This window comes from Nannospalax galili, unplaced genomic scaffold, assembly GCF_000622305.1.
Source record: "Nannospalax galili isolate Female #2095 unplaced genomic scaffold, S.galili_v1.0 scaffold1054, whole genome shotgun sequence".
Lineage (NCBI taxonomy): Eukaryota > Metazoa > Chordata > Mammalia > Rodentia > Spalacidae > Nannospalax > Nannospalax galili.
In genome coordinates this window covers 793,046-813,748 of record NW_008335006.1, presented here as the reverse complement: position 1 = coordinate 813,748, position 20,703 = coordinate 793,046, and the positions used below count along the sequence as shown (strand labels likewise).

At 36.8% G+C, this 20,703-nt stretch overlaps 1 protein-coding gene across 5 annotated transcripts in view; it reads left to right on the top strand.

Annotated features, from left to right (window-relative positions):
- Positions 1–20,703, top strand: part of Ankrd31 (ankyrin repeat domain 31) — a 193,906-nt gene that overhangs the window by 33,021 nt on the left and 140,182 nt on the right. For all 5 annotated transcript variants that reach the window (XM_029561906.1, XM_029561905.1, XM_029561909.1 and 2 more), the window contains exons 4-6: positions 10,530–11,090; positions 13,777–14,057; positions 14,597–14,703. In XM_029561906.1, the coding sequence (XP_029417766.1) occupies positions 10,530–11,090; positions 13,777–14,057; positions 14,597–14,703 (949 nt within the window). The remainder of the gene's footprint in view (positions 1–10,529; positions 11,091–13,776; positions 14,058–14,596; positions 14,704–20,703) is intronic.

Here is a 20,703-nt window from a genome sequence, read left to right as displayed (position 1 = left end):
TATGTATTTTTTTTCATGTATGAGTTGGGGGTGGAGTGTGTGTATGATTCATGTATGTGTGTGTGAGGAGGTGTGCATGCATGTGGGAGGGACACACCTGCATCTATATGTGTGTTCACATGGAGGCCAAAGATATTGAGTGTCTTCCTTAGTCTTTTTGCCAATATTTTTTGTTTGTTTTGAGAGATGATCTTACTATATAGCTTGGGCTAGCCTGGAACTCACTATGTAGACCAAGATAACCTCAGACTCACAGAAATCTGCCTTGCCTCTGCCTCTCAAGTGCTGGAATTAAAAGTGTATGCCACCACACCTGGCTGTGCTGCACACACCTCACTATGCCACTCTAATTTTTTGAGACAAGATCTCTCACTGAATCTAGAGTTCACTGATTTGGCTAGACTGCCTGGCCAATAAGCCCCAGGGATCTTCCTGTCTCCATCTCTCCAGCTCTGGTCCTACAGGTACAAGCCATCACACCTGGCTTTTTGGTGGATGCTGGGCATGGAACTCAGGTTCTCATGCTTTCATAGCAAGCACTTTGTTAACTGAGCCATCCTCCTAATTCCCAATCCTGTGTTTTTTAGCAGAACTAACAGGTGTTCCAAAGAGTAATTGTGAAGGTTTTTTTAATACCATAGCTAAGAAGGTTTATTTCAGAAATTCTTTGATGAAAAGAGAAAAATTGAATGCCAAATATTTTCCTTAAAACCAAGATACCTATATTTGACCTCTAATAATTAAAAAAATCATTTTGGTAATTTGTGAGTTAAGAAAAAAAAAGAATATTTTCCCACTAGCTTCTGTAACTGAAATAATAAGTATGTATATATGCGTGTATATATGTGTTTTTTTTCCATAAGGAATTGTACCCTTACACTTACTAGACCAGTGCTTTATCATTGAGCTACATTCCTATTCCTTAAGAAAAATTCCCAATTTATTTTATAACCATTTGCTATGTGATTTTTGTGCCAAGTTCTCAATTGCATCTCCAAGCATGGTTTTGAAGCTTTGATTATCATAGTACTCTTAGAAAATGTGGATTACTAGAGACCTGTACTGGGTAGAACCTGGAAATGTCCTTTTGTCTTTTTGAGACAGGGTCTCCCTGTAGCCCCAGCTGTCCTAGAACTTGCTGTGTAGACTAGGCTGGCCTTGAACTCACAGAGATCTGCCTGCCTCTGCCTCCTGAGTACTGGGATTAAAGGCGTGCACCACCACACCCGGGGGAAATGTCCATTTTTTGAATTTCTCCAGTAATTTCTGATGATTAGCCATTTTGGAACAATTTCCATAGACAATTCAAAGAGTAATGTGACTTTCAAAGGTTATGATCAGTAAATTAGCCATGTTTGTTTTTAAATTAGGATAAGAAATGTAAAGTACTTGATATTTATCCCTCTTTTTAAAATTTTCACTAGAAAACTAGAAGCTTCTTTTAACTTTTTCTTTTTTTCATTTATTTAATTTAATAACCACATGATTAGAAGAAACATTTCATCACAGCTTTAACATATTCAGTAACTATTTCCAGAGCAAGGATACATCTATTTCAAAAATGACTGTAAATTTTTAGGTTCACAGTTCAATTACTACATTTATACACTATTGAATTCAGTATAAACCCTGTAAGACATAAAATTGAATGAGTTTTTACCCTTTAAAGAAGATCTCCATTTCATTTTAAAATATGCTGATTCTTACATTTTTATGGTCTTTTAAAAAAATTTATTGATTTTTTGTATTTTTATGTCTTTTTTTTTAATTAATTGATTTTTTGTGTGATTCCTACATTTTTAATCCTACTAACACTTAGATGTTTGCACATGTGTCTTTGATCTCTATGTATCTGATTATTATGTCACATTAACTTTTTAAAAAATATTTTATTTTATTTTATGTGTTTGAGTGTATTGCCTGCATGTATGTGAGTGCACCCGTGTTGTGCAATGCCGCAGAGGTCAGAAGAGGGCTTCGGATTCCCCTGGAACTGGAGTTAAGGATGGTTCGTAGCCACCATGTGGGTGCTGGGAATCGAACCTGGGTCCTCTGCAAGAGCAGTCAGTGCTCTTAACCGCTGAGCCATCTCTCCAGCCCCTAGTCACATTAACTTTTTCTTATGCCTCCATATATTTTTGTCTACAGTAAAAGTTAGACAATGTGATTGAACTGTTTAAACACCTAGAGCAAATTTTAATAAATTGTTTTCTAAATTGACATGTTGCTACTTCATGCAACTTTTGCTTTTGTTCTGTGAAAAGAAGCCTTTAAAATTTAACTATATGAGAGAAATTTGTTAGAAATAAAAAATAGACCTGAAAATGCATATTTCCAGTTATTTAAAAGAGAAATTATTTTTATAACTTGAATCAGATTTCTAAATAAATTCTAAATCACTGAATACCACTGAAAGAGATGTAAACTGAAAGAGATGTATCTTTGCTCTGGAAACTGAATATGTTAAAGCTGTAATGAAATGCTTCTTCTGAAAAAAAAAGAGTGGGAAGGAAGGTCTATGATTTATGCTTATCATGCTAATTCCTAAAAATCTAGACAGATCCTCATTACTTTTTGTTGAACATTGTAATACCTTTTCTAATTTCTACATTGCTGTATGGCAAGCAGTCTATTCTTACCAGTTCTGTTTCTTTGGAGACCCCTGACTAATACAATTAACTTTTCAAAAGTACCTGAGAAAATCAACTTGGCGAATTCATTTTGAGTGTTTCAGAGAATTCTGTCCAGAATCATTTGGTTCCATCTGAAGAGACTGTGGTGAGGCAGAACATCTAGTAGAGCTGCTCTACTATGGTAGCTGAGAAGGAGAGATGGAGCAGAGGAGTAGAAGGGGTAGAGGACACTGGAAGGGCCAAATACACCTTTCAAAGGTGTGGACTACTTCCTCCAACTAGGCCTACCTCCTGAGTTTCCACCACTTATCAATAGTGCCACCAAACCTGAGCGTTTGGGGGAACATTCCAGGTTCAATTCATAACATTGCTTTAGAATTTTACATGAATAAGTTTTTATTTTGCTGGGAGAATTTAATAAGATTGAGCATGATGATCAATTTTGTGTGATAACTGGACTAGATCACTGAGTTTCCAGATAGTTATTGAACTGCTATTCCATGAGAATGGTATGGATGAGACTAACATTTTGTTTGTTTATTCATATATTTATTATTACTGGGAATTGAACCTAGGGCCTTGTGCATGCTGACCAAGCTCTCTATCACTATATCTCTATCCTAAGACTAACATTTAAATCAGTGGACTTGAGTAAAGTAGTTTGAACTACCTATTATGGGCTTCATCCAATCAGTTGAAAGTTTGAATTGAAGAAAGAGACCTGCATTTCCTAGCAAGAGAGAATTGTTCAGCTGACTGCCCTTGGATTTCATTAATACCGTTAATTAGTTCCCCTTATTGTGTGTGTGTGAGGGGGTCTGTGCGGACGTATATGTGTATTTGTTTTTGTTTGCTTCAAACGTCATCTGCATTATCAGGGACTAATAATTGTTTAGCCCTGCAGTTAACAACCAGCAGGGCACTTTTATTCTCTGTTCTCTAAATGCAGATTAGTGTCTAAGCAGTGTGAATCCAGGTTGAGTCCTTTCCCTTTTTATAGCTCCTCCTTCCACATTTATGCATATGTGGAAGTGGAGCCAATTGACATGAATGTCAAAGAGAACCTAGAAGGGATGATGAATAAACCCAGCCTTGTTGGTGGACATGTAATGGAAACATTACATTACTCTAACATTCCCTCCTCTGAAGAGGTAACCCTAAAAGCTTTTAAGGATTAGATAAAAGCTCCCAAATATTTTCGACATTATTGGCCTTTGAAATGGAGTATGTTGCTAAGAGGCCCAAGGACATTATGAGTTTTAGCCAAGAAACTTCTTTTAGCCAAGAAACTGGCAACTTCTCTTTGGGGTCTTTTTACCCTAACTGCCTATCGAATTCCTTCCTCCTAATCTTATCACACCATCCTCTGAAGAGGTTACCTAAATTGCCAACAGGGAATCAGGATGCAGAACACTCTGGCTTCTTCCATGCTGAACAGGGATGCAGGGTGAGGCAATTGGAGAACCCCTTCAGTGGGTCTATCTAAATGATTCCCAAATTGCATAACACTTATCTCTAGGAGGAAAAGAAAGTCTTTGAATTGTGAATAGGAGGTCTGAAAGAGAAGTAAAGGCAAGAGTAATTAGCATTACAAGTGCTAGACAGGGAACTAGAAAAAAGTCAGAACAGGGCAAGTTTCAAATGTTCATATGAGAGTCCACTGGAATTTCTTGAAGAAAAGCATCCCTCTATTGGGTTCCTCTTCATTTTTCTTTCCTCTGCCAAGGCTGGACTCCGGAGTGTTGGATTCAGGATTTGATTTTTTCAAGTACTTTGATAGCTGTTGGAGTGGTTAGAATCAGTGTCAGTTCCCTCTCAAAGGCTTCTAGATAGGGGGAGAAAATAAATTTATCCATCATTTTAGAACAATAGCTGGTTGTCTCCCTTAGCTACAGGTGGGGACTACAGTATTGGAGACCAAGATTTGAAGTCTTACATCTGAGCAGCACTTTCTGATTCAGAAGAAAATCATCAATGAGAAGTAATTGTTAAATAACTTTTTATATGGACTTAAGCCTAATGCCTGAGAAGCGTAATCCCTTGAACTATCTTAAAGACATATACTGATCACTTTACTCTTTGGTTATACTTTCCTTTTGGGTGTTTAAGACCATACAGTTGACCCAAATAAATAAATTTATATTTACACTTTCTTTTACCAGTTCCATCTATGTGAAGGTAAGTCAAAAGTCCTGCTTGTTGACCATGTCTGGCTTCCCTTGGAAGTATGGAGGAAATATTTCCTCTGATTTGACCCTCCTCTTTGTAGACTGGATACTGGATCAAGTCCATCTGTTGGGGTCTCCATGGCCTCCGTGAACAAGAGGACAGGTGACTCGTCACAGTTACAGGACATTTTGAGAGATGTTCCATAGTTCCCTGGAACTTAGTCCACCTTGGAGGGCAAGGGGTAAAAACTACTCTTTAAGTCCCCCTGACTAGATTAGTATAGGCTTCAAAGTATGGCTGTTAAATGTCTAATATGGTTAGTTCCACCAGTCTGGTACTTTTATTTACCATGTGCTATGTAGATAAAGCTTGGGTAAAAACCCCAAATATTCTCAGATAAACTTTGACTATATATATATATATATATTGTTCCTTAAACTAATTGACTAAACTATGACCTTAGAAAATTTAAGATTATGTGTATATTATTTTTGTCTCATCCTTTATATATCATAACAAACCTATACAGACCTTCATCACTTGCTCAGGCTTTTCCATTTTTTTTTTTCTGTCTGTTTTGGAAAATATCTCCATTCCCATATCCTTTTAACATCTTTTATACTCTCATTTTCTTTTTTTTAAATTATGAGACATAATAGCATTAACGGTTAAAATTTCCATCTAAGAATTCTTTTCCTGGGGATACTGAGCTATGCTTATTCCCTTTTAAGGTTCTAGTATCAAGCCAATGTTTGATTAAAGTTTTACTGGAGAACCAATGAATTTACTGAGCTTACTTAACCAAGATAACTGAGGGGCTGCTGAGTTGTATGTATGACCTGAGGGTTTGCATACTGGAAAGCCTTTACCCAGCATGGGTCATGCCTTCTCTTCCTAGCCTTCCCCAGAATGTATACCTTAGCCCTCCCCATACCCAGGAGACCATGTGTGATTAGGGCCAAATTACATACAGTTGGCTGGGAAGAGTGGCTGGATACTCCTGTGAGCGCCCATGACCCTGCTTGGTCCTCCTTTAATGCGTGAGCACAACCATCAACAAGCCCAACTGTGACGATGTTTAGCTATCAGGCACAGCTGAAGTCATGATGATGGTAGTTATTTCATGCAGAAGAGACTTCTGTACAGCATCATATTATTAAAAGGACATGGAATTTAAAAGGATTTGGTGCTAAGATTCACATATGAGGGAGAACATACATTGTTTTTCTGAGTCTGTGTTTCTTCACTTAGTGTAACAGTTTCTAGATCCATCCATTTACCCGTAAATTTCATTATTTCATCTTTCTTTACTGCTGAATAGCACTCCACTGTGTAACTATACCACATTTTTTGTTAACCACTCGTCAGTTGAGGGCATTTAGGTTGCTTCCGTATCTTAGCTATTGTGAAAAGAGCAGCAATAAACATGGTTGTACAAATATCTCTACAATAGGATGAGTCTTTTGGGTATATGCCAAGGAAAAGTATAACCAGGTCATATGGTATGTTCATTTTTAGTTTTTTAAGAATTCACACTGTTTTCTATAGAGGTTACATGAGTTTGCAACCCCACCAGCAGTGAATGAGCATTCCCCTTTCTCCACATCCTCACCAGCATTTGGTATCAGTTCTCTTGCTCCCAGCCAGTCTGATCAGTGTAAAGTGATACCTTAGGGTGGTTTTAATTTGCATTTCCCTAATTGCTAATGATGTTGAACACTTTTTGAGATGTTTCTTAGTCATCTTTATTTCTTTCCTTGAGAACTCTTTGTGTAGATCTTTAGCCCATCTTTTAATTGGGTCATTTGGTTTCTTGATTCTTTGTTTTTGAGTTCATTATATATCTGGTTGTTAAACCTTTGGTGTCATTGGTGAAGATTTTTTCCCATTCTGTGGGTTTTCTCTCCGCTTTTTTGTTTCTTTTGCTGTACAGAAGCTTTTTAGTTTAATGAGGACCCACTTATTGATTGCTAACCTTAATTCCTGAGCAACTTCTGTCCAACTTAGAAAATCCCTTACTACACCTATATGTTGTAAGTTACTGTCAATATTGTCTTCTACTGTTTCAGGGTTTCCAGTTTCACATTGAGGTCTTTGATCCATTTGGAGTTGAGTTTTGTGCAAGGCAAAAGATAAGAATCTACTTTTATTCTTCTACAGGTGGAGATCCACAGTTTTGCCAGCACCATTTTTTGGAGATGCTGTCTTTCCTCCACTGTGTGTTCTTGGCACCTTTGTCAAATAGCAGGTGGCTGAAATTGTGTGTACTCGGATTTGGGTCTTCAATGATGTTCTATTGATCTGTGTGTTTATTTTTGTGCCAGTACCATGCCGTTTTTATGCCTATAGCTCTGTAGTATACTTTGAGATCTGGTATAGTGTTGTGGAAAATCTTGTGACTGATTTTGCCTTTTGCCTTACATACCTATCATGCTGGAATGTATTGCTTCTAATAGGGCATCTGGCCCGCTAGAGTGTAAAAGGATACTAGTCTTCCATGCTAATAAGGGATCCCATATGCTGTGTTGTGATTGTACTATTACCCTTATATAAGCCCTTACTTTCTTGCAATAAAGCAGATCTGTGTCACTGAACCTGCATATGAATGCAGCGAAGCTGGTGCAGACTCCTCACCAGCCCTGGGGTCAGGACCAGACGACTAATTGGAGGAACTGAGAGAGCAGGAAAGTGGCCATAGCCGGAGGAGAGCAGCCACAGCCGGTGACCACAGTATAGTAATCCACCCAGTGTTGCTCTTTGAGCTCAGGGTTGCTTTGGCTATCTGGGGACTTTTGTGCTTCCATACAAATTTAAGGATTTTTTTTTTCTAATTCTGTGCAGTATGTCATGGGGATTTAGATTGGGATTGCATTGAATCTATGTATTGCTTTTGGTACCATGGTCATTTTCACAATATTAATTCTTCTAATCCATGAGCATGGGAGGTCCTTCCATCTCCTGGTATCTTCCTCAATCTCTTTCTTTAATGATTTAAAATTTTCATTGTGGAGCTCTTTGGTGTCTTTGGTCAGATTTATTCTGAGATATTTTATTTCATTTTTGCAGCAATTGTCAATGGGAGCATTTCCCTGTATTCATTATCCAGTTGCTTGTTATTGGTATATAGAAAGGCTACTGATTTTTGTGGATTGATTTTATAACCTGCCACTATACTGAAAGTGTTGATCAGTTCTGGGAGTTTTCTACTGGAACTTTTGGGGTCTCTTAGGTATGTTTCATATCATCTGCAAAAAGTGATAATTTGACCTCTTCTTTTCCAATTAATACTCCTTTAATTTCCTTCTCCTGTCTTATTGCTCTAGCAAGAGTTTCAAGCACCATGTTGAAAAGGAGTGGAGGTAGTGGACATCCTTCTGGTTCCTGATTTTAATGGGGATGCTTCCAGTTTTTCTCCATTTAGAATGATGTTGGCTGTGGGTTTCTTATATGTAGCTTTAATTATGTTTAGTTATGTTCCCTCTAGTCCTGTTCCCTCTAGGACTTTGAGCATAAATGCATGCTGAACTTTGTCAAAAGACTTTTCTGCATCTATTGAGATGATGATGTAGTTTTTGTCTTTGAGTCCATTTATATGATTAATGATGTTTATTGACTTGTGTATATTGAACCATCCCTGCATCTCTGGGATAAAGCTGACTTGATCATGGTGGATGATCTTTTTGATGTGTGTCTGTATGTGGTTTGCAAGTATCTTGTTCAGAATTTTTGCATATATGTTCATTAAGGATATGGGTCTATAGTTTTCTTTTTTGGTTGTGTCTTTACCCAGTTTGGGTATTAGAATGATACTGTCTTCATAGAAGGACTTTGGGAGTTCTCCCTCTGTTTCTATCATTTTGAATACTTTAAGCAGTATTGATTGGAGGTCTTCTTTAAAAGTGTGGTAGAATTGTGCTGTAAATCCATCTGGGCCTGGCGTTTTTTTATTTGGAAGGCTTTGTTTTACTGTTTCGATTTCCTAATATGTTATGGGTCTGTTTAAACTGTTGATCTCTTCTTGGTTTAACATTGGAGGGTCCCATGTTTTTAGATATCCATCCATTTCTTTTAGGTTTTCAAATTTAATAGAGTGTAGGTGTTTAAAGTATTCCCTTGTAATGTTCTGGATCTTTTGGGTGTCTGTAGTGATGTTGAAGTATGGGCAATGTTTATGTGGGACTTGGATGTGGTAAAGTTGAGTGGTTAACCAGGCTAGGGATCTGTCAATCTTGTTTATCTTTTCAAAGAATCAGCTCTTGGATTCGTTGATTCTTTGTATTATTTTTCTTTGTTTATATTTCATTAATTTCTGCTCTGATTTTTGTTATTTCTTCTCTTCTTGTGGATTTTGGGTTTCATTTGTTCTTGCTTTTCCAGTGTCTTGATTTGCAGTGTTAGGTCATTTATTTGGGCTCTTTCCAATTTTTTAATGTAGGCACTTAGAGCTATAAAGTTTCCTCTTAGGACAGCTTTTAATGTGTCCCAGAGGTTGTGTTGTGTTGTATTGTCTTTTTCATTGAATTCCAGAAATTCTTTTATTTCCTAATAAATCATCTGAGACAAACAGTTTTTAGATAAAATATGTGGGGTACATTGTGTCTTGGACAGTGATTTACAACATACCATCTTTGAAAAATTCAACAAGAAAGCAGCTTGCAATACTAGGTTCTATGAAACTGTTGTTTATTATACTTAGTGTCTTGAATTTAGTAGACACAAGGACTTCAAATAAAAGGGAAGCCGTGAGATGTGGCTTAAAGAATGGATAGGATCTAGTTCTTAGATTCCTTCTGAATTTATCTAAGAAAATTATAGCTAGCATTGCTAAAAATAAATATATATTCTTAGGCTCTGTATGCTATAGACATGGGATAAATGGTGGCAGACATAAAAACACAGGAGGGAAGCTAAGTTATTTTTTTACTTCTTTAATTCAAATTAGAAGAAAATACTAGAAGGCTAAGAAAATGATTATCCTGCCAGAGGGGTGGTGTATTTGATTTTAGGAAACGGCTAAAGTCATTGAAACTCATAAATTTCAGTACCTTTAAAGTACATTATTTATTGTATGGCTTATCAGGAGAGTGAGTCTATTATTTTGGAGCTTGGAAAAACTAGGAATAGGAGCACCTGTCAAAGTGATGTCCTTGAAAAATGAATCACTTCGTATTGTAAATTTTATGTTTTTTGTTTAAAACAAATAAAACCCAGGGCTATCAATTTATTGTCAGAGCTCATAAAATTCATGAGCTCAAAAAATGAAGGCTCAGAATTGTACCCTCATTTTTCCTATTTCCCCCTCTGACTTCCTGTCCTTTCTATCTTCTTATTTTTCACATTAGCATATTCATTAAGAAGGTAAAAGATACCAATTTTATTTTTAAGACTAATAAGAATATTTGGCAAGAAAGAATTTTTATCATTACTTAAACACTGCGAAGTATTGAGACCATCTGTTAATGTAACTACCTAGAGCATCTCTCTTTTTTATTAGAACAAATAATTTACCATCTGTAAATATGGTCCAGCCAGTTCACTATTAAAGTAACCGCGTATTTAGGCCTTACTGATTTGGTATAGGAAAGTAGTAAGGAACATTCTTTTTATTTATGAATGAGGAGGATGATTGGTAAAAATAAATTACAAACAAAATGAATTATAAAACTAAATTTTTAAATTTTAAACGTTTGTGTTTTCTGTAATGGAATTTCTGTTTGGAATGCACAGGAATTACGTGAAGACAGAGATTCTCCTGAAACTAGCCTTCTCTCAGGTACTATTATTAGAGGATCTGATTTGATTGCTCTAAAGGAGAAATTATTAACTGAACCAGCAGTATCAAATGCATTTTCTGAGCCTGGAAAGGAAGTAACACTGACTACAACTTCTAAAGAAACCAAAGATGAAGAAAGCTCTCTTGAAACTTTCGTGTCTGCTTTAGAAAAATTGTTAGGATCACCAGCAAGCACCCAAGATGAAAGACTACTTGAAATAATTAATGATTTTGATCCTGGAGAGTTGATGAACCCATTGAGCAACTCCTCGAGTTCCATATTAGCTCCTTTGAATGATTTGCCAGCATGTTCTAGAGATTTACTAGAAGGCATGAAGGATGATGATGCATTGACACTGGAGTGGTTGACAGCCATCAGCACATTGCCAGATGCCAATATAGGACCCATCTGTCAAGGACAAGAGCAAGGCAGCAGTGTTAGTGGTGGAAATGAATGTTTAGAAGTAAAGCCTGGTATGTCTCAGATGGATGAAGATTGCACACAAATAGCACAGGTAAATTTTCAGTTTCTTTGTTCTACCCTACCATTTGAACAAAGTTCCATCTGTCAGTGGAAAAAGTATGTGTCCACATAGAAATAAATATCTGAGTCTAACTTCGGTAGTGACCTATAACAAATCCTCATTGTGTTAAATTCAGGTCTTCTAACCACATGTCAACATCTAGAAGATACTGTGTAACTATATTGATCCTCTTAGATGTGCTTGGGTAGTTTTCAAGGGGATAAGAAGTTAAAATATTTTTCTCCCCAACATACTTAAGTAGTGTATCATTAGTTTGCTAGTATATAGAAAAGAAAGAATTCTTTACTAGAATTTTTTGTTATTCAGAAAATTACTATATTTACCCGAGTGCAGAGTAGATAAGATCCCTCACATTAATTTATAGTTGAACACAGAGTAATATGGGCTGCTAAGTGAGGAGGAAGATTTATGTCTTCTTAAGCAAAACTTTGCCTTCTATGTCTGAATAAACTGCCAGGCATAACTTGTGGTTTAGAAATCCTACAACATTATGCCTGGATGCCCTGCAGAGGCCTACTAGGAGCCAACTTCCTTTTGCAGGTTGAGAGTTTACATCATTATTAAAAAGCTAGAGTCAATTATGGTTGTACATACCTGCAATACTAGCATTGGAGAGGCTGAGGCAGCAGGACCAACAACTCAGGAATTCAAGGCCATCATGGGTGACATAGTAAGACCTTGTCTCAACCTACCAGTCAACCAACCAACCAGACAGACAAACAAACAAACAAACAAAACCCAAACCAAACAAACGTATCAGACATCTCAGTATTATATAACAATATGGTAGTAAAAGTCTCCCATAGATCCATTTTCTAGGGATAATCACTGTTTAAGAGTTTGGTACATTTCTAGTTATTTCTATTATATTCTATGTAACTTTCTTTTATTCAGATGGAATTATATAGGGTGTTTTGCAACTGAGTTATTTTAATATTTATTTATTTATTTATTTATTTATTTATTTATTTATTTATATATTTGTCTTTTTGAGACAGGGTCTCCCTGTAGCCACAGCTACCTGGAACTCACTATGTAGACCAGGTTGGCCTCCATCTCAGAGATCTACCCACCTCTGCCTCTTAAATTCTGGGATTAAAGACATATGTCACCATTCCCAGTCAATTTTTACTTCTTTCCTGTGTGTGTGAGTATTTTGCCTAACTGTATGTAAATGTACCACATGGGTTCAGTGTCCATGGAGGCTAGAAGAGAGTGTCAGATCCCCTGAAACTGGAGTTACAGGTGATAGTCAGCTGCCATGTGGGTCCTGAAACCAACTCCTCTACAAGACCAGTGAATGCTCCACTGAGCCAGCTCTCTAACCCTGCAACTTAGTTTTAAAATGGAATATATGGTGGTTATCTTTTAGTGTCAGGAAATGTAGCACTACTTAAAATCTTTTAACTTTCTAACTGGCATCACTGTGTATAAATATATTATAATTTAATCAATTTATTAATGATGGAAACTTGGATTATTTTCTTTTGGCTGTTTCCAAAATGCTCCATGTGCATCCCTGGGAAGACTTAGAGATAATGTAAGCTCATTTTGTAGCACACATATGTAGAACAATACTCCATGCAGTTCTGGTCAACAAATCTTAGGCATAAAGGACTAAGAAAACAAACAAACAAACAAACACCCAGAAAAAGACATTAATCATGGAGATAAACATGAATATTAAACATTGCAGTGCTCTAGTATGAAAAGGAATGTGAAGAAAGTATGATTGGTAGGATTAAGGTAAGCACAAGCTTAGCAACTCTTCAAATTAAAAGAAATCCTTCTAACAGTAAAAAGATTTACTTAGAACAAATCAAGTTAAATATTCTTACTCAGCTGTGATAAAAATATGCAATATTTTACTTTGAGAAGTTTTGCAATCTAGATACATAAATGAGTTCAAGAAGGTTTAGATGAAACATGGACTATATGTCTTCATGGAAGTTAAATCTTTAATAGCTTTTTATAGGTAAGTTAGAAGAATTTGTGATATACTATTAACCTTTTAAAATAAATATGGACGTTGTATATCACCTTGTCTTATAAAGCATCACTGCTGTCAGTGAGATACTCTAGGCTGCACAGACCATCAATCTCGTCTGGTACATGTTCATCACGTTCCTGTGTGTCTGACTCTACACTACCCATCATTTCCTGAAAAACTAAAGCAACAGAGTGACTTGTTTTGCCTTGAGCTTTAAAGATGAATATTGATCAAAGTCATTTTTAAGCTCTTTCTCTCTCTCCCTTCCTTCCTTCCTTCCTTCCTTCCTTCCTTCCTTCCTTCCTTCCTTTCTTTCTTTCTTTCTTTCTTTCTTTCTTTCTTTCCTTCCTTCCTTCCTTCCTTCATCAGGGTTTTCCTATGAAGCCAAGGTGGCCTCAAACTCACAATTCTGTCTCAGCCTCCCAAGTGCTGGGATTATAGGCATGTGCCACCAAACCCAACTGCTTATGTTCTTCATAAGCTTTTAAGTCTCTATTGTCCTTTTAAAGATATGATTATAGAATTTTTCATTATTCTCACATAGGTTTATGAATTCTTACATTTTTATCTTAGAGGAATTTTAGTTTCATCAGAGGATAACATACATTTACTTTCAGTTTTAATTTTTTAATGTGACTATTTGTGGATGTATTTTTATCTTTATAGACTGTGGACGACCCAAAATCATTTGGATTTCATACTTTGACTCATAAAAATGCAACCTCTTATAAGATACTAAATAATAATGAAAATTCAGATCCCGTGAAAAATACCTCTGTCAAGGGAACTCCATGTGTACGAAGAAGATCATCTAGACTGGAAAAGCTGAGAGTAAGCAGAGATAAAAAGCATAGGGATGACACGGCTAAGGTGTCAGAAAGGGTTTTACCAAAAACCCTTGACTGTGTGGAGCAAATAAATAATAAATCTCCAGGCAAGAATTTCAGGTATGTTCTCAAGCTCTGTCTTTCTCACCAGATATGCTACAGATAACTATGTGCTGGAGGATGTTAGAGACAGTATAAAGTTACCCCCCCACCCCCAAGTAAAAAGCATTATGTTATGTTGCTGCTGTTTTTTCATCTCTCAGTTTTTTTTTTTTTTATCAGTGCCATACTACAAAGCAAGTCCTTTTTTCTTATGAAGAGCCTGCCCCCTTTTCTTACGAGGGAAAGAGAATGGATGCTGACATGCCAGCTTGGGGGTGGGGTGAGGGCAGAAAGCTCAGCATCCTCACATTTGTAGGTAGCTACACCTGGAGGAGAGACCACACCGTGTGCTCCAGGACTGGCAGGAACAGATCTCCTTCAGCCCTCTCCAGTCTGCTCAGAATCTGTCTCCATGCTTACACTGTTTTGTCAGCTGAGAATAATTCAGTAAAATACCTTCAGGTTTTAAAATTTTCTCAGTATTCCATATGAGTCTCCATGAATGCTTGTGGAAAACATTGCCGTTATCTACTAAGTTCTTTTTTTTTTTTCCCAAGAATGCAGAATTCTGTTTTAATCACTAAAGGTAAAAGGAACAGTATGTATTCATCCAGACTCAAGAGTGAACAGATAAAGAAAAATGAACAACTTACAATAAAAAATGGTGAGGCATTTTTTGAATATTTCTCCCTTTCTTTAAGTAACTTACAAACCCAGAATTATGGTAATTCAGATTGCAGATAGTTTATTCATTTCACTGATGAGGAAACAGTTTCAATGATGGTAAGACTTATCCTATCATCACACAACTCATTAGTAGCATAACTTGGATTTGATTTTAATTTGTGGCTCAAAGGATAGTATTTTTTCCTATACTTTTATTTTGGCAAGAGTATTTAGAGAATGCTTTCAAATTTGAGTGTATGGTTAACGCAACAGAAGACAAGGAGACAGCATACCAAAACCAGTAAAGAACAAGGCAAAATTATTATTAATTTATTTCTTTGTTTTACAGTCTGTAAGATGGAACTAAAAACTCTACTATAATAAAAAGAGCACATAAACACTGTTTAAAAGTCATGGAGGGGGTGGGAGACTGGAGAAATGGCTCAGCAGTTAAGCTGCTCTCACAGAGGACCTGGGTTCAATTCCCAGCACCCACATGGTGGCTAACAACCATCTGTAACCCCAGTTCCAGGGGATCTTTCACCCTCTTCTGAACTCTGTAGGCATTGCACAACATGGTGCACCTACCTACATGCAGGCAATATACTCACACACATAAAATGAAAATAATAAAATAATTGTTTTTAAGTCATAGCAGGAACTTGGCAAAATTGAGGTATGGGCTATAGATTGCATCAATTTTCTGAATTTGAACATATTTCTGTGATTATTTAAGAGAATGTCTATAATCTTAGAAAATGCAGATTGAGTATTAGTGGTCAGGACATGGTATTAAAAAGCTGCTCACTGCCATCTCATCTGTCTGTTTATCTCAGTGCTGAGTATGTATGTGTGGATAAATTGGGAGGAGAAAGATTTAAAGCTGTGGCAAAAATGTTAACAGTGAATGAATCCTTTGTTCTTTTTCTCTATACTCAGATCAAACCCAGTACTTCTCACATGTTAGGCAGACACTCTGCCACTTAGCTACATCCTTAACCCCTATATAACTTTTCTGAAATATGAAATTATTTCAGAATAAAAAGTAGAAAAATTCAATAAACTGAAAAGAAAATTTATTATATTATATGTATAGAACTAGTTAAACAATGTAAGAGAAAATTCTTTATAATAAATTGTGACAGTTACAATGCTTCAAAAAAAGAAGGAAAATAAGACTAACAAAAAACTATGCTATACCTATTAGAAGAGAGTTTAAAATTTTTGCTGAGACCTGGAAAAAATGAAAAGAAGAAACTTGTTCTTAACTAGAAAGATTTAGAATGTAAGGAACTTGATTTTCTATAAGTTACTTCCTTAGTGTATAGGACCTCAATGAAAAAAAAAGGTTTGAGGGGCTGGGGACATGGCCCAGCAAGTCAAGTGCTTTTCAAGCAAATATGAGAACCTGAATTTGATCTCTGTCACCTACATAAAAAAGCTAGCAACAGCTGCATGTGCCTGTAATACCAGTGATTGGAAAGGCAGAGACAGGAGGATCCCTGGGACTAGCTAGCCTTGCCCAATCAGTGGGCTACAGGTTCAATGAGAAACTGTGTCTCAAAAACTAAGACTGCATGAAGACACCCAAATTTGACATCTGGCCTCCACATATACCTGTACATATTTGCACTCATATCTGCACACACACATGCCCAACTGAACACTCACACACTGTACACAATGTTGGTTTATGTTGATGTGTGTTGTGTGTGCAGTGCATGCAAGAGCTCTCCAGATCCACCTGCCTCTGCTTACCAATGTTACAAACTTAGCTTTTTACATGGGTTCCAGGGATTCAAACTCTGGTTTTTGTGTTTACAGAGCAGGCAGTCTTCCCCACTGAGTCATCTCCCCAATCTCCACATGCAGAGATTTTTGTTTGCTTGCTTATTTTAACAGGGCTGGAGAGTAGCTGTGAGAATATTACAAAAGGATACTAGGTAGAAAAATATGAAAGACCAGTCAAGAGTATTCAGAAAATTAAAGCAAAAGTGTGGCAGGACTCTGTTCTATGTAGCTGAAAACATTTTAGAAAGCTGTTGAAATTAAAGTAACTTGGCTGTGGCCAGATAAATCAATGCAATTGAATAAAGACTTCAGACGTGGAAATCACATACATGGTAATATGAGAGGAATATGTGATAAAGATGATTATCTCAACTGAGGGGTGGAGGATTAAGTATAGAGAAAAAGAACCCTTTAACAGTCCTTATTCTAAGTTGAATTTCAGGCTGATAACCTAAGTGAATCTTTTTTATAGTCTTGGATTGGAAAAGCTTTTGTCTTTTTAAAAAATGATTGTAACACAGAAATAAGGCAGGATGGTAAAGTATGATAAAACTGAATATATACAAACTAAAAAGATTATATACTCTAAGGCAGCAGGCAGAGGAGGTACACCCTGGAGCAGCTAATCTGAGGAACCTGGGGTGTGCCAGCTCCCAAGAAACAGTGCGTGTGCTGAACTGCATGCAGAACCTGACCGCACAAGGTGAACGTTTCCCAGACCATAGGTGCTTCTATATTGATCTAAAAATTCAGAACTCAGGACTTGGCAAGGAAAAAAAAAACTAGGGAGCAACACAACTGTTGTCCTGTGGGCACCAGAGAATTAGTGGCAGCAGTGGCTCTCAGCACAGGAGCTTAAAATGACTCCTCTGGGTCTCTGCATTTTATTAAGGATTTTGGTGAGATGGCAGTAGAATGAGGCATACCCCTGGCAGCGTGCCTCAGGGCTGGGGTGGTCTGGCTCCCAAGAGACTGAGTGAGTGTACCAATCATATAAGGAACCTTATCATACAAGATGAGTATTTTCCTGATCATAGATGCTTCTGTATTGATCTCAAAATTATGAACTCAGGACCTGGCAAATAAGAGGGAAGGAAACTGGAGAGTCCAGGTGCTGTACAGCTGCAGGCTTCAGAGCAGTGGTGGAAGCAGCTCTCAGTGCAAAGACTTAAAACAAGACTCCGGGCCTCTCTCTTCATTTTAAGAATCTTGGTGAGGGGCTGGAGAGATGGCTCAGTGGTTAAGAACACTGGTTGTTCTTGCAGAAGATCTGGGTTCGAATCCCAACACCCACATGGCAGCTAACAACTGTCCATAACTCCAGGCCTCTTCTGTCCTCTGTGGGCATTGCATGACATAGGTACACTTACCTACATGCAGGCAATACACTCACACATAAAATAAAAATAATAAATAAAATATTTTAAAAAGAATCTTGGTGAGATGGCGCCTGGCATCAGGCAGAGCTGTACCAGCTTGGTCACCTGGCCACCCCATGGGCTCCATTGGTGAATGGAGCTACACAGGCCCAGAAACAACCAAATTGTAACCTGCATGTACTCAGGTGGCAAACAGCTGACTTTGATGAGGAAACCCAAGCATTTCTGATCACCCAGATGGAAAGCCCTACTGGACAATTCTAAACAAAGTATAAGAAAGGCAGGAAAAAAAGTGAAAATTCCAATCAAAGAAACTTGAGCATATTCTGACCCAAAACCATGTACAAAGGAAAGTTAGTGGACCCCTACTTTGGCCCATCTGTGTGTAAAAATTGTAGATCACTGACATTTTAATGAGATATGATTTCTCTGGCACCCAGTTAAGCTGGATGGGGGTTTTTCATTTAATAAAGGACATGAAATTGGGGGTGGGTGGTAAGGTGAGGGTGGAGATGGGGAAGGAGATCTGAATATGATCAAAATACCTTGTAATCTTTGACAAAAGTTATGTTACTTATTTAAACCTTTACAACTTCAAAGAGTATGAGAGTACTTTCTAAAATATATTGTAATGATTAAAAAACTTTACATCAAGAAAAAAATTACATACTCTAAAAAGGTCAAATGTAAAACAGAACTATTAGTAACATTACCCAAGGGTTTAATTACATTGGGGTGCAGCAAGCTGTCATGAAACAGTAAGTACAAAGAAGAGGAAGGGTATGTCTGGCCTTGATGGTATTGATTACACAGGTATATCCTTATCTCCAAACACATTGACTTGTATACTTTAAATAGTGCAATTTTTATATGTCAAAATATTAGTATGTAAAAGCTTTACTGGGAAGTTCTTTTAAATCATTATTACTAAGATGACCATCTCTTCTGTTAAATTGCAGTACATGTTCTAGACCATTCAGATCAAGCCTTTACTCCTCTGAGAGTTTTCAATATCAGTTGATTGAGCTTCAGGCTTTCCAGCATCTACCCCTGTAGAGATCATCTTTACAGTTCCTTGGGAAAATATGAATGTGCTGTGTTTTGTTTTCAATATTGTATGAAAACAGGAAAAAGTAAAACAGAAATTTAGAAAACACAGCTCATTAAAATAAAATAGTTGAATTTTTTTAAAAAAGTTTACTGATACTGGCTTTAGTTTTGGAAAATCACTCACTGCAACTTATATTAACAAACTAAAAAAACTATCTATATAATTTCAGTAATGTAGAGAAAGCATTTGATATCACCAAATATCCATTTCTAGTTAAAAAATCTTAGTAAACTGAGGGAAGAGGAGAATTTCCTCAACCTGACAAAGGGCATCTGCAAAAATCATGTAACTATTGTATTTAATGATGAAAGACTAAATGCTTTAATATCAATAACAAGAATACCTATTTTCACTACTTCTGTTGAACCTAGTAAGTCTTATTAGGAAGAAAATTGAAAAAAAAGATCCAGATTAGAAAGAAGTAAAACTATCTTTAGTCATACACAGTATAATCATCTATGTCAAAGTCTTGTGGAATTTATAATAAAAGCTGCTATAATTTAGTTTCATTTAACAAAGTTGCAGAACATAAGATATGCATTTATTAATTCTGTATTAAGCAACTAACAATTATAAAGTGAAAATTGAAAACCACCATTATAATACCAAAATATATATTTAGGGATAAATCATAAAAGATGTCAGAGACAGATACTAAATCCTACAAGAAATCACCTAGAGAAATCAGAGAAAATCAGAGGATTTACTATCATTAAAGTATTACTTCTCAATTTTTAAAAAATATTTTATTGAGAATTTCATACATGCATCTAAAGGTGTTTTGATCAAATCCATGCCCACTTCCTCCTCTCCAGCTCCTTCCATATCGCCCCATCACTTTTTTCTGATAACTTCATGTACTCTTTCTTCTTTTTTTCTATGGGGCTTTTTGCTACTCTAATGTTCCCCCCCTCTGAAGAAATAACCCTAAAATCTTTTAAAGATTAGATAAGAGCTCCCAAATACTTTTAACAGTTTTGGCCTTTAGAACAGAATATGTTGCTAAGAGGCCCAAGGACATTTTGACTTTTAGCTAAGAAACTGGCTACTTTTCTTTGGGGCTTTTTTATCCTAACTGCCTAGCCAATTCCTATCTTCTATTCTTATCACACCATCCTCTGAAGAGGTTACCCAACTTGTGGATAGGGAATTGGGATGCAGACCACTCTGGCTTCTTCCATGCTGAACAGGGAGGCAAGGTGAGGCAATTGGGGTACCCCTTCAGTGGATCTATCTAAAGGACTCCCAAATTGCATAACTCTTATCTCTATGGGGAAAAGAAAGTCCTTGACTGGCAAATAGAAGATGTGAAGGAGAAGTAAGGGCAAGAGTAAGTAGCAGTACAGGTTCTAGACAGGGAACTAGAAAAAAGAACAGGGCAAATTTCAAATGTTCATATGAGGGTCCATTGGAATTTCTTGAAGAGAGCTTACAAAAGCATCCGTCTATTGGGTTCCTCCTCATTTTTCTTTTGTCTGCCAAGTCTGGACTCGAGAGTGATGGATTCAGGATTTGCTTTCAGGCTCTTTGATAGTTGTTGAAGTGGCTGGAATCAGTGTCCGTTCCCTCTCAAAGGCTTCTAGATAGGGGGAGAAAACAAATTTATCTGTCATTTTAGAACAATAGTGGGTTGTCTCCCTTAGCTACAGGTGGGGACTACAGTATTGCAGAGAACGATTTGAAGTCTTACATCTGAGCAGCACTTTCTGATTAGGAA